General features: G+C 66.3%; 1 protein-coding gene and 1 pseudogene across 1 annotated transcript in view; one reads left to right on the forward strand and one right to left on the reverse strand.

The window, feature by feature from the left end:
- The window catches only part of LOC102890547 (protein AHNAK2), a 26,601-nt gene extending 14,740 nt beyond the window's left edge, over window positions 1-11,861 (reverse strand). The window contains exons 1-8 of the mRNA XM_025042131.1: window positions 11,781-11,861; window positions 10,726-10,837; window positions 3,454-3,512; window positions 3,254-3,352; window positions 2,719-2,820; window positions 2,158-2,299; window positions 1,721-1,905; window positions 4-1,611 (exon numbers count right to left, since the gene is read on the reverse strand). Coding sequence (XP_024897899.1) covers window positions 4-1,611; window positions 1,721-1,905; window positions 2,158-2,299; window positions 2,719-2,820; window positions 3,254-3,352; window positions 3,454-3,512; window positions 10,726-10,837; window positions 11,781-11,861 — 2,388 coding nt within the window. The remainder of the gene's footprint in view (window positions 1-3; window positions 1,612-1,720; window positions 1,906-2,157; window positions 2,300-2,718; window positions 2,821-3,253; window positions 3,353-3,453; window positions 3,513-10,725; window positions 10,838-11,780) is intronic.
- On the forward strand, window positions 6,697-6,815 carry LOC112473875 (annotated as a pseudogene).
- Window positions 11,862-13,810: the final 1,949 nt, after the last annotated feature.

A 13,810-nucleotide genomic window follows, 5' to 3' on the forward strand; every position in this document is an offset into this window, starting at 1 on the left:
TCCCTTCAGGTCCAGTTTGGGCCCCTTGAGGTCCCCCTGGGGGCCCTTGATGTCCAGCTTCGGGCCCTTGATGTCCACCTGGGGGCCCTTGATGTCCACCTTGGGCACCTTGATGCTGGGCATCTGCATCTTGGGCAAGTGGATCTTGAACCTGGCCTCTTCAGATTTGCCCTTCATCTCGCCCGGCATCGCCTCGCCCTCGGGCAGGGCCACGTCCAGCTCTGGCCCGGCGAGCTCGAGCTCCGCAGATGGCATCTGGAACCTGAGTATAGTGAATCCACTGTCCCTCGTAGTGAGTCCCTCGTCTTTCAGGGTGATTTCAGCGTCCACCCCTGGCCCCTGTCCTCTGTCTTGCGTGATCGTTGGTGGCCCCTCGTGTGCTGTGACATCTCTTCCCCGTCTGTCCTCGGACTCCATCAGCAAGTGTATGGCTGTCACGTGCCTGTGTCTTTTTCCTTCCACTTCTGTCCTCTGTCCTCGTTCCTCTGCCCCTCCCCGTGCGTCCTGCCCCGGGGCCCAGCCCAGCACTTCCGTTCTCGTCCTCAGCATGGTCACTTTTTGCGGTTTTCCTTCCACGTCCTCGGCCTCGCCCCGGAGAGCCTTGCCTTGGCCTTCTGCGTCCTTTCCCGCCCCTGCTCGTTGTCGGTGTGGCCCCTGCACTGCCGTAGCTGTGTCCGGCCTCACGTCTGTGCTCAGGTCCCTCTGCTCTGCGGCCCGGGCGGCCGGCCTCTCCGGGCCGGGCCCCTCCTGCGGCGTGGGCATCTCTCCCTCCTCAGCAAGTGCTGTTTCTTTGGAAATGCCAAACCTAGGCACCTTCAAGTCCAGTATCCGGACCCGGAAGTCTGGTTGGTGGCCGTGCATGTGACCTTCCACGGGGGTGTCCTGCAGACACGGCACAGCACCCCCCGTTTCCCGCGCCTGCACCCCTTCGGTGCGGTCCCCCATGCCCTGTCCTGGGGCTGGGCCTGCCCCGGGCTTCCCCTGGGACACCCCTTCCTCCAGAACTGTCCCTTCCTGTGTCCTCCTTCGGCGTCTGGGTGCCACGTCCGCCCCTCGCCCCAGGACCCCCTCGGTGGAGAGGCCGGACGCTCCGGGCGCCTCCGCACCCTGATCAGGTAGCCCCTCCCGCCTCTCCTCTGTGCCGACGTGTGCAGCAGCCCCAGTGTCCCATCGGCTGTCGTCCCGGGTCCCCTCCTCCTGCAGGACCCCGGCCCAGACTCCCCCACCTGGGGCGCCTCCGCCCGGTCGCCCTGCCAGCGACGGGCCCTTCCCTGCGCCCAGCCTGAAGCCTAGGTTCAGGACCCTCCTCCGGCGCTGGCTGCCTGCCTTCCGCCCCTGCTCCCCCGCTGCCAACTGGGCCTCCGTGTCCGAGCTCGTGGGGGACGCGGCCGGTGCCTTGCCCCGCTCATAGGCCTCCGAGGAGCTGTGCGACCGCCGGGGCCCGGGCCCATGCTTCTTCTTTATGGTTTGGAATTTGGGCCACGAGAGCCGCTCCCTCTGGGGCCGCCTGCCCCTGCCCTCCCCGGGCCGGGAGAGGAGTTTCTCTTGGTCGCCATCGGTGTCCGTCGTCCTCACGGGGGTGTCTGTGCTGCCATCGGCCACGCCCGTGTCCTGGAACACAGGGCAGTGGACTCGTTGGCAGCAGCACAGGACATTGGTGGCCCTGGCCCCAGCGTCTGGGGGTGGGCACCCCAGCCTCGGCTGTGCCTGGCCGCCTCACCTGTGTGTCAGTGTGCCCTGGGGTCCCCTGAGCGCCGCGGGCAGCCCGCTCCACGTCCCCTGGGGCAGGAAGTTTCCGTTTGAGTTTGAACTGAACTTTGTACGGCTCCGAGTACTGAAGGATCTTGAGAGCGTCTTCGTATTTAATGTTGTCAAAGAATACAGTTGCGCTGAGCAGCTGGTCGCCTAGACAGACAGAGTGGGCCTCGGCCTCAGTGCCCCTCACTCCCAGTTGCCGCGGTGACGGGCGTGGAAGGGGAGTGACCCCCCCCCCACATGGAGCTTTGGGTGTAAAGGAGCCCACCCGCTTCCCGTGGGGAACACCCAGCGGGGTGGCTGGTCCTCCTGCGCTCCCGTGTGGCCCTGCCCTCTCCTGTCCCCCCCCCGCCGTCATGACAGGGAACACGGGGCTCCCAGGGGCGGGGGCGGCCATGGCACCTTCTCTCAGGCTGAAGAGCTTGGCGGCCGAGGAGCCCTTCAGCACTTGCTTCACGAAGATCCCCTGGCCCCCACCACCGGCCACGCTGTAGCCGCTGGCTCCAGCCTCCACCTCCGTCTTTAGGGTCACCTCTGTCGCCTCCTGCATGGGCGGAGCAGAAGCACATCGGGGCCGGTGAGCCTACCTGTCCCAGCGTGGGCGTCGGAGCTGGGGCGCTCCCTCCCCCGAGGACGAGGACGCCAGTGTCCTGCCCATCATCCAGGTGACAGAGGGCGAGGGCAGAGCCGCCGCTGACAGAACAGCTGCCTCGGGGGGCAGGCCGCAGCGCCCAGCGCCCTCCGTGGTCTGTGTGCAGCTGAGGACGCGGAGCTCTATGTGCCGAGGCTCCCTGGCCAGGAGTCTGGGTCTCCATCGTAGGGTGCAGGGGTCTCGGGGGAAGCCTGGAGCAGCCTTCCGAAGCCTCTGCCACCTCAGGCCAGACAAGGGGACAGGCACGCCCTTCCGCAGGGCACGGGGGCACCCTGCCCGCCTCCCGGACCCTGGGCTCCTGCCGCACTCACCTCTGGATGACTCATCCTGGAAAACGCCTGTGGGTCCCCTGACTGCCGCTTCCACCAGGATCTCCGTCTCCCCGAGGGGGCCTGCCTGCCCGCTGTGTCTTCCTACAACCACAGACATGGGGATGACCCAGCTGCTCCAGCCCAGGGCATGGGAGGGGCTTTGGGAGGCCAGGGGCCCCCAGCTCAAAGGCCAAGAACCGCCAGAGAGCTGCTGTGTGCAGGGGGAGCTGAGGTCCTCAGCTGTGGGGACTCTGTGTCCCCTCTGCAGCGATGGCACACGTGTGCACGCCTCCCGTGCCCCATCGCACACAGGAGCGTGAGGTCGGCTCCCACGGGCACCCACATGGCCACTCTGCTTGTGTCTCGGCCAGCTGAAGGGAGAGTCCCAGAGAGGACGGCCTAGGGGGCACGGCTGTGGCCCAGTGGGCAGCAGGGCAGGGGGCGCCCACACAGGGTGACGCAGGAGGAGACACGGCCGCCCGCAGCCCCATGCCCAGCCTCCCTTAGCCTGTGGGCCTCTGTGCGGCAGGCTTACCGGGAGTCCAAAGCCGGGGCCCTCAGCGGCACATTCGTAGACGGGTGACGAGCCCTGTGGCCGCGGTCGAATGATCTCATCCACAGGCCCTTCGGTCACCTGGCGAGAGCAGAGAGCCAGGTCACCCTCAGCCACGTAGGCCCGGCCCAGGCCTGGGGGGTGGGGTGGGGGGCCGGCACGCGCCCGCAGGGCTCACTTACAGAACGCTCCTCCTCACTTTCTGCATCCGGCTCCTCGGGCTGCAGCTGCCGGCCAGACACTGCAGAGAGAGGGGCCGAGTTAGGGGAGCAGTGCCGGCGGGCGGGGACCCGGGGGCGGGGGGCCGGGGGCCAGGACTGTGTGCACCACGGAGATGGCGCTGCCCCGTCCTGGACACTGGCTCTGGGGGCGGAATCCACAGCCCCTGGGCCAGGGAGGCTGTGACAACCGGTCAGAGGGCCGTGAGCCAGGACCGGGGGAGCCCAGACGGAGGGACAGACTCCGCGGATTTGGTCCAAGAAAGTCGGCAAACACAGCCACAGAGCAAGCGCCGGGACCCCGAGGGGAAGCTGGAGTCCAGAGCTGCTGCAGCAGCCGGCACGGAACGTCCAGCACGCGACACAAATTCCGAGACACGCGAAGAAGCGAGGGAGCGCGAGCCACGCCCAGGAGCAGAGCCGGGCTTGTCGCCGAGGGCCGCAGGGGCTGAGCCACGCCCAGGAGCAGAGCCGGGCACACTGTCCCCGAGGGCCGCAGGGGCTGCACGCCACACAGAGCGCTGGGCGGGCCTTAGAGTGTGTTCAAAAAACTAAAGGAAACATGTTTAAAGATTTAATCAGAAATACAAGGCATCGATGAAAGATGCCTGAAGAGAAACTATTTAAAAAATCCCCAGTAACTGTTCCGGAGTTGAAAATGTACTCTAGAGATTGGACAGCGGAACAGAAGTGGCAGGAGAAAGAGCCGACGACCTGGTGGGTTCATGGAAATCGGCCAGTTTCCATTGGTGACACGGAGCCCGGGCGATCTGCGCGCCGGCCCCGCGAATACCAGCGTCGCGCGAAGAAATAACGGCGGAAACAGGTCCGAGAAGCTGGACACACCCCAACGGGACAGAGAGATCCAGACCGACACAGTGGACACGACTCAGAGAAAAGGAAGACGAGAGAAGAGTGCCCCGTCCCGCGAGGGCCCACGGTGCGGCCGGCGCCGGCGCCGACGCCGCGGAAGCTCGGAGGAGGCGGACGGTCCCTCTAACGTGCCCGAGGGGAAGCGCCGCGAGCCGCGAGGCCACGGCCTTTCGAAATGAAGGCGAAGTAGAGACTCCCGCAGATAAAGAAACACAGGGAAAACAAAGCATGAAGGAGACGGGAAACGGGCGGGAAGACATAAAACACGCTGTGGACACGTCTCTCTCTCCTCATTCCATCTCTGAACTTCTTTAAAAGACACGCGATTTTACAAAGCGGGGTCGGCACACTTTTCCTGTACAAGGCCAGACGGCAGATGTGGCTTTGCGGGCCACGCGCGCCCCCGCGGCCACGCCCGCGTTGCAGGGACGGGGCGACCGGGGAGCCGGCCTGCGTTCCCGCAGCCCGGGGTCGGCGCACAGGCCAAGACTTGTGCCATGTTGTGGGATCATGACGCATGGAGATGCGATACACATTTGGCAGCCGTAGCCCGAAGGACGGCAGGGGAGGATGTGCCGACGGGTGTGCGTCTGTGTTTTACCAGAACTAAGCAAAGGCTGCCTGGGGTGAGTGGTGGGAGCGGGCGTGGGCCACGAACACGCTCGAGAGGGCCGGAGGGTGACGGCCGCGTCCTAGAACTGGGCTGTGGGGACGGCTGCACGACTCTCCACGAAGTTACGAAGGATGTCGACGTGGTACATCGTCAGTGGGTGGGGTTTACGGCATGGAAATTATACGTCCTTAGAGCTTGAACAGGTAATGAACCGTGCAAAACCAAAACAATAAAGGTAGCGTCGGACACGGTGTGAGTGGCGCCCGGGACAGCCGCCCTGCGCGGAACGCGGCCCGGGGCGTCTGCAGCGGCTCCGTCCTGGCGGCCCACAGCCCGTCAGCCAGGAAACGGAATCCCGATACACACTGCGCGCGAGTGTGCACGACGTACGTGTAATGCACATTATTGAGCGGTGACACATGTAACTATATTTAATGAATCCTAAAGCAAGGGAGGGAGAGAGGGAAGGACGAGCGAAGGACGGGTTGACAGGGAAAGCGGCAAGCGACGTCACTGGACTCGCACCAACCGAGCCAAAAACATTTAAACACAACGGGGTTCAAAACTCCAGTCCAAAGGCGGACGGTGTCGGGTGCACGGAGACGCAGACCCGGCCACGCGCCGTCTACGGGAAAAGGACCACGGAGACGCAGCCGCTTTACAGCGAAAGCAAAGAGGAACATCCAGCACGCAGGAACCGACCGGCCGTTCGTGATGCTGAGACGGGCGTCATTCCTCGGGGAAAAATACATAACAAACTGCTCATCGGCAACCTCGGGGGCTCCCGGTGCGAGCGCCACGTGGCCCGGACGAGGAGCGACGAGAGAAAGGGCAGGTCACGCCAGGCTGGCCGCGGGCAGGTTTCACCCGCGGGGCACTTACATACGAGACTGGTCTTCTGTGACCGCAAGACCCGTAGCTGTCCCCTCCGCCCGGAGAAATCTTGGCTCACACAGAGGTCCTGACTGAGCTCAGCCCCGTGTCCGTGCAGATGGCCCAGCAGCGCACTGCCCACGCGGGCTGGCCGTGGCCATGGTGCCCACGGGCCGGTGGGGCGGCGTCCGATTGCCCGCGTACAGCTCGAGGGTCAGCAGACGGTCATAAAACGGAATCCTAATAAACACATCCTCTCGGTGACCTCTTTTAGCAAACCTAGGTCAGCGAACCGCGGCTCACGGAACGCAGAGACCCCGCAGTGAAGGCCGGCAGGGCCGAGAGGACAAACAGACCCAGCCATGGGTCCAGCGGGGGTTTCGGCGGCCGTCAGAGACCAGCAGCCCCACACAGCAGCAGGGCGGACGCTTGAACCCCATCGGCCAGCGAGCCTCGGCTTAATAATCGAGCTTCCAGAGATACATGAAAATTACTCTGGGGCGAGGGAAGCGATTCTTAACCGAGACACGAAAAGCTGGCCCGAAACGAAACGGCCGGCAACCTGCTGGACATGAAAATGAGGAGCCATTCGGGAAAGGTCGCCACCGATGGAGGCAGAAGCCAGCCACGAACTGGGGGACGGACGAGCAGTGCCGCCCCCAAACCTCCTCCCCGCGTACGGAGAATTCCTGCTCCCCCACGGACGACACAGCCAGCCGGACAGGAAACCAGGTGGGAAGACTCTGGAAAGGCGATCAAGACACCCGACTGCCCAGCGAGCACCCGGAGAGGCGCCCAGCACGCTTAGCCTTAGGTTACCGCACCGGAGGACACGAAAGTGTCCGCCTGTCTACGGCCACGCCACCCTGAACGAGCCCCATCCCGTCTGATCTCGGGAGCTAAGCGGGGTCGGGCCTGGTCGGTCCTTGGGTGGGAGACCACCTAGGAAGACTGGGTGCTGCAGGCGTAAAAAATAACAAATAAGGGATTGTACGCTGACAAGGTCCTTGCAATCTGTGAGGTCAACCAAGGGTTGCCTCGCCTAAAAAAATTAAAATTAAAATTAAAAATAAGTGTCCACCTGGCACTACTGCCGTGCCCAGAAACCAGGGAGGCTCACGTGTCCACCGAGAGCGGAGTGGACGTGAGCGGCGGGTGCCTGTCCCGTGGCGTGTTACACGCAGGGCTAAGGAGTGAGCGCCGCCCTGTGCACCCATGTGACGCGGATGAGCTGCACACACGTGACGTTGAGGCAAAGCGGCCGGGCGCACCCGGTGCTCCGACAACGGCCGGCCGCACTCTGCCCGATCGCCGTCCGGCGCTGCCTCGCCGGCACAGGCCTTTGGGGAGGGACAGGGCTGGCAGGGGAAGGGCCTCCCACGGTTCCCACAGGTGTGGCTACTTTGGGAAAATGCATCAAGCTGCGCGCTCACGGTTCATGCCTTTTACCAAGAAAAGAAGTTTGATTCTACATAAAATTGAAATGAAATTATAAACTTTATGCCAATAAATCCGAAAATTCAGATGAGTTGGACACATTCCCAGAGGAACACCCTGCCATGCCTGCGGGGGAGAAACAATCTGAATGGTTCTGTGATGACTCAACCGTCAAACCCCTATTTACAGCCTCCCACACGCCAGGCCCGAGCCCCCCTCATTGTGTTAAACAGTCAGAGAATCAGTACGGACCCCAGAACACGCACTGCTGGTGACCAGCGGGGTGGGACGTGTCCCTGTCCCCAAGGCCAGTCCTGGCAGGAGAGCGGGTCTGGCTGCGTGACCCTGAGCAAGCCTGTGTCCTGTCTGAGCCGTGCCCTGCCCCGGACGTGCGGGGGCCACTCTGCCCACCCAGAAGGCTGTGCGGGGCAGGGGCTACGCAGGGGACCCCGGACCACGTCGCCCAGGGGAAGCTGGAGGCCAGCAGGAAGCTGACCCCACTTCCTCCGTCTCGTGACCCCTCCACTGCCGCCTCACCTCCCGCCCCCGAAGTGGGTGCAAGGTGGGTGAGCGAGGAGGACGCCGAGGCGGGCCGGGCCAGCAGGGGCGGGGCTGGGTGTGGAGTCGGTGCCCCTGTGTCAGCCCCGGGGGTCGGTGGAGGGGCCGGTGGAGGGGCCCTGCCGAGGGGTGCGGGCGGTCTGGAAGCTGCCGCCCGCCCAGCAACCCAGCGCCCCGCCCCCAGCCTCCGCAGCGCGTCTGAGTAAGTCAACAAAACCCGTTCCAGCAACCGCCCCCTTGGGCAGGCAGGCAGGCCAGTCCCCAAGGGGCGGGGTCCGCACTGACCGGGGACAGGCTCTAGGACCCTGGCGGGGTATGACTGGGCCTGCGAGCAGCGCCTCTGCTGGGGGCACCACGGTGGAAGACCCCCATCCCTGAGAAGCTGCGCCTCCACATCTGCTCCACAGGAGTCCTGTGGGTGTCGAGGGCTGGGCGGGGAGGGTGTTGGCAGCTGGGATCCAAGGCACACCCTGGCTGGGAACACGCAGGGCCAGCCCCACTCCCACAGGCACCCCCTCGTCACAACAAGGCTGACACCTGGGGATGTAGAGCACGTGGGCTCAGGGAGGCCACGACCCCGGGAGGAGGCCACGGCTGCGAAGTTGCCAGGCTACAGCTTTAGGCTCTGGGTCCTTCTGTGCCCCTTAAGGCAGAGCCCCACCTGGCCCAGGGCACACAAACGGGAAGGAGGAGACCCTGCCTGCTGAGCGCTGGCCTCACGCAGCGGGGGGAGGGGTCCCTGGAGCATCCGGCTGCCAGGCCCTGTCCTGAGGGCGCCCCTCCGCCCTCCCCTCAGCCCGCAGCGCCTCAGACAGGCTCTGCAGATGGGCCGGCCCCAGCGGCACCTCAGATAATGGCTAATGACAATAAGGTCACCGAAGCCCCATTTTACAGAGGCCGCGGAGGCGACAGGCAGAGCCAGGCCAGCAGGTCTGGCTGCTGGCACCTGGCGCCTCCCCAAAGCCCTCGCCCTCGCCCTCACGGCATCCAGCCCCGACCCCAACCCTCCCTCACCGCAAAAGCCACCTCGTCAGGCCTCGGACACTCCAGGGAGGAGGGCCTGGGGACTCGGGGTGGGCCAGGGGCAGGCAGCACCCCAGTAAGACGGCTGCACTGCAGGAACTGGAGTCCTCGCGGGCTCATCCTCCAGGAAGCGTCCGCAGAGGGGCAGACCGAGGAGTGGGCGCAAGGCACGCCAGGCACCAGGGGCAGGGGTGCAGGGCGGGGGCTATGCCCAGGATGACTTGCCCGTGGGGCTCCTCCCAGCAGCACCAGCCAAGTGGGGGTTTCTAGGGAGCCCAGAGCAGGGCCTCGTGGATGGGGCATTTTGCTTAAACAAACCCCAGTTTGCATACAGCTGGGCCCAGGTGGGGCCCGGTGTGGTGGGGGAGTTTGCATGTCACCAGGCAATGGGGGACTAGGGACTGCGAGACGGGCAGGGAGGAGAGCCGTGAAGAGGGGCCGTAGACCGTGACCTGAGAGGCCGCCTCGGTGCACGCGCGCGCGTGTGTGCACATCTTCCTGCTCAGGCGCCGGGGGTCGGGGCCCGGGACCCCCCCAAGCGCCAGGTGTCGGGGCCTGGGACCTCCTGAGCACCGCACACAGTTGGCCCGACACCGTGGGAGTGGAGCCCCTGGGCGTGGAGCTCAGCGCCCACCGGGCAACAGATGCTCGGCCTCACCCCTTCCTGGAACCTCACGAGGAAAGCGCTGGGCTGGGCTGACTGGTCATGAGACCTTCAGAGGCCAGGCCGCCAGCTGAGAGCCCGCCCACCTTCCCGGGGGCTTCTCGGGGGAACCACGGCTGGCCGGGCTCCTGCTGTGCTCCCGAGGCTCCGGGAGGGGAAAGAACCAGCCTTGGCCCCCATATCTGGGCATGAGGGCTCCTCACCGCCCCCTCCCACTGCCCAGATAAAGCCAGGAGGCCCCCCTGCAGCCTCCCCCACGGCACCCCCCAAAGCCCCTGGTGCCTGGTCAGCTCGGCCTCGGAGCTTCTCCACTCCTGGCCCAGCAACAGGGCGGCCTCCGCCCTCACTGCTGCTGTCTGCACCCCAGACCCTGGTAGCCCACACCCAGGTTCTCCCCCGACCCCTGCCCAGCCCCCACACTGTCTCCCTGCCAGCTCACAGACTCACTAGCCACCCCGCCCTCACTTCTGGCCACTGCCCGGCCCCTGGTCCCTGGTCTCTGGAACGCTCTGCTCACCAAGCACTCAGAGTCCAGCACTCGGAGGGCGCGTGGTGCATGCTGGCCGCGGAGGGGAAGGGCGGGGCGCGCACGGCTAACGTCCAGGCGTGGAGGGGCCGCAGGGGGGTGCAGTGCGTCTCCTTCGCACCTGGAGAAGCTGAGGCGCGGGCATGCCAGCCCACCGACTCCAAGGGACCCAGCAGCCAAAGGAGCGGCCCACACTCCCGTCCAGCCCCGACGGGACCAGTGGCCTGCGCCTATCTCTCCGAGCTGGACCGCCAGCACTGCACCCAGTGCAGCCAACCACCACGGGCCCCACGCCCACCTGGCACCTACAGGTAGGCAGGCCCCCTTGAGCCGCCCTCCACGAGTCCCTGGGGTCCCCAGCACGCCAAACAAGGACAGGGTGTGCCGTGGCCATCACTTGAAAACACCCCCCGGGCCACCTGGTCCAGCCTCAGGGGCCTGTCTGTCCAGGACTGAGACGCATTGCTGTTCAGCTGACACACCCGCCCCTTCCACATCAGCTGGGGTCTGGGCTGGGACAGGGCACAGGGACAGGGAGGCGCCCAGCCTAGCTCTGACCCCCGCCCCTGAGCCCCCGGCCTGGCCCTCACAGGCCTGCTGGGTAGAGAGGTGGGCGGGTGCCCGGGTCTAGACCCGGGAAGGGGACAGAACACAGCTGCAGCCGCTTACCGGGGTGACGTCCTGCCAACCTGCCCAGAAGTGAAGGTGCCCGGCTCCGGGCTCTGGCAGCTGCCCTCCCAGGCCCCTCCCTCTGCTGCCCCGCCCTCAGGCCCCTCCCAGGCTGGTCCAGAGCCCCACAAGAGGGAGCGGGCGGGCCACCCCCAACAAGCTAGAGCTGGGCCAGGCCCCGCCCCTCCCCCAGAGAGCCCCCCCAGCCGGGGCAGCTGACGGCGAGAGGAAACCGCCCAGCACGGGGACGTCTGAGTCACCATCACACGCCTGGCCCAGCCTGGCCCAGGCCGGACCGGTCCAGTCCTGCTGTGAAGACTCGGATGTCAGACAGGGCCCTCTGCCTCAGTTTCCCCGTGGGTGCCCTTCCAGGAGGGACTTCAGATGGGCACAGATCTCTGCTGCCTTGGGGACCTCGGGTGACAGGGCACAGCCAGGGCCACCAAGGCCAGAGCAGGGCTGGACTGAGCCCACCCACATGACCTTAGGGCAAGTGGCTTCGGCCACCGCCCACCTGCCTGTGCTCCTGGAGGGCAGCCTGGCTCTGGTCACTCCTCCCTGCTCAAAGCTCCGTGGGCTGGCTGTGGCAGGCCGGACCCCGGAACCAGCATTTTTAGCCACGCCTCCCCCCCACTCCCTGCCGCCAATCACTCACAAAGGAACACGCCCCCAAGCCTACTGTCTCGAGGAGGAGTTCAGAATGCCTGGCCTCCTGTCGCCTCCCCCTGCCATCCCCCAGGACTCAGAGCCCCCGGCGGGCGGGGTGTGGGGGATGCAGCTCCATCTCCGAGGCCCCTCCCAGCTCCAGAGCCCGGCAGGCCCAGGCAGGACGGCACAGGCTGTGCTACTGCACATCTGCTGTCCTAGGGCCGCCCCGCCCTGCGCCCCACGGCCCTGTGGGGTGGGGCCCGGCTGGCTGCGGACACCTACACGCCACAAGCAGGTCGGAGCAGGCCCGCACCGCTGAGGGGCCCGAGCATGAGGGTTCCGGCCCAGCCCCAGGGAAGGTGGTGACGGGACGATCTGCACCCACGACCCTGCCCAGCACAGCAGGCCTGGGTCAGCCACGGCGGCTGCTGAGATGGGGGCATCTGCACCCACAACGCTGCCCAGGATGCCAGGCCCAGGTCAGCCATGGCGGCTGCCGGCAGCAGGCACAGAAGAGAGCTGCTGAGCACCGGGCCCCCCGCCCGGACATAAGAAGCCAGGGTGGCCTGAGAGGGCCATCAGCAAGGGACAGGCCCCTGGCCACTCAGAGGCCTCCAAGGTGGAAGCTCCGGCCAGCCCAGGGCAGGGAGCACTGCTGTGGAAAGCGTGAGAGGCTCCGTCTGCCGCCACCCGGCCGAGGGACGGCACCCAGGCCCCTGCTCGCCACCCCCCAAAGTCCTAACGGTCACGATGACTCTATGTACAGTGAGCCAGGAAAGGTGACCAGTGACCTCACCCACTGCACGCCCAGGAGTTCTCACCTCACCTGGGAGCTCTGTTCACTGCCCGACACCCCACCAGACTGTCGCCTCCCCCGGGGCAGGGCCCAGGGGGCTGACTCAGCGGGCCCCAGAGGCTGAGTCTGGCTAGGAGGAGCAGGGTCACCAGCACCTCCTTCCCTCCTGAGCCTGGGCGCCCCAAACCAGTCCAGCCACGCCCCCAGCCTCCCAAACCCCACAGCCTCCCAGCTGGCCCTGCACCAACTGGAGAGGCTTGGTGGGCCCGCACCCCACCCAGCCAGAGGACCTCTCCTCCAGCCGCACCCCCTCTCCCTCCCCCACAGCCCGTGCCCGCTCCCCCCACAAGGGGCCCCCTCCTGACTCCAGGCTTGTGTCTATGCCGCCAGCTCGGTCAGGCTGCCCTCCCAGCTCAGGCCCTGGACTCCCCCAGCCCACCCCGACCCACGACGGACAGCGCCACCAGCCCTGGCCCGGTGCTGGGCACCCGGGACCCAGTAGGGAAGGGCTCTGAGCACGGCCCTGCCCGCCTGCCTCAGCTCCCAGCACCTCCACCTGCCCAACCTCTGGCTGGAAGTGGCCAGGCAGGTGCTGGGCCGCGGCCCCACGTGTCCTGTGGTGCAGGTCGGCCAGCACGTGCCCGCGGTGCCCACCACACGGCGGCTGTAGCTCAAAGCTGCCTGGACCCCGGGCTCTGGCTCAGAGTCACCATGGGACCTTGGCTGCTGCCAGGGCAGGGGCAGCTGATAGTGAATCAGCTGGCAAGAGGGCCGGGCCTGAGCATGGCATTCTCAAGGGCTGTGTCACAAGGAGCCCTCGGGTGCTGGCGCCACCCCGAAGCAAGGCCTGCTGGGATGGGGGCCGCCCTTGAGGGTCGGCAGCCAGGTGCCCAGAGGCCATCCACCCCAGCCTCGGGGTTCCACAGGGCTGAGCGCTTGTCGGGGCCCAGGGGTGGTGCAGGCGGGGAAGGGTGCCCAGGGCCCACGCAGGGGTGCATGTCTGACCCCCACCGGGCAGCTGGCCAACCAGGGCAAACCGCACCCACGGAGGCCAGGGCCTGCCACCCTCCTGGATGCCAGGTCCCCAAGCGGCCCCTCCGGCAGACGGCGGGTCCTCCCGCGGCACTGAGGGAGGAGAGGCCCAGACGAGGACCCCACAGGTGTCCTGTCCCCGGCCCACTCCTTTCTGAGCTTGGCTGTCCTCTCAGCCGTGGACCCCACACCTGGCTCCGGATCCAGGTAGGAGTGCGGCCTGAGAACACTTCCCAGGACCCCACCCGGCCCAGGACGCCAGCCTGCCTCTGCCACAGTCTGCCTACAGCTCCGTCGCCCCGGCATGCCCTGCCTGCCTGAGTCCCTCCCGAAAGCTCTCTGGAGAGGGGGTCCCAGGACGCCCCTCACAGTCACGCACTGCACGTCTCCTCTGCTCCCCGCAGGGCAGGAAGCAGTGGCTGGTGTGGGGGTGAGGGCACAGAGGGCACCGCCACCTGCCCCACCCCGCCCCATCCCCTCGGGCCTCCTGGGCCCAGCTCCATCTTTCCATTTTAGAAAGTGCTTCTGACTATTAAATATTCATCCAGCAAGGACCTTTGGCTCCTCGGGCCTGTGGCCCCCAAAAATGGGAAAACAAAGGGAAACCTG

Source organism: Pteropus alecto, unplaced genomic scaffold (assembly GCF_000325575.1).
Source record: "Pteropus alecto unplaced genomic scaffold, ASM32557v1 scaffold8, whole genome shotgun sequence".
In the NCBI taxonomy this organism is placed as follows: domain Eukaryota; kingdom Metazoa; phylum Chordata; class Mammalia; order Chiroptera; family Pteropodidae; genus Pteropus; species Pteropus alecto.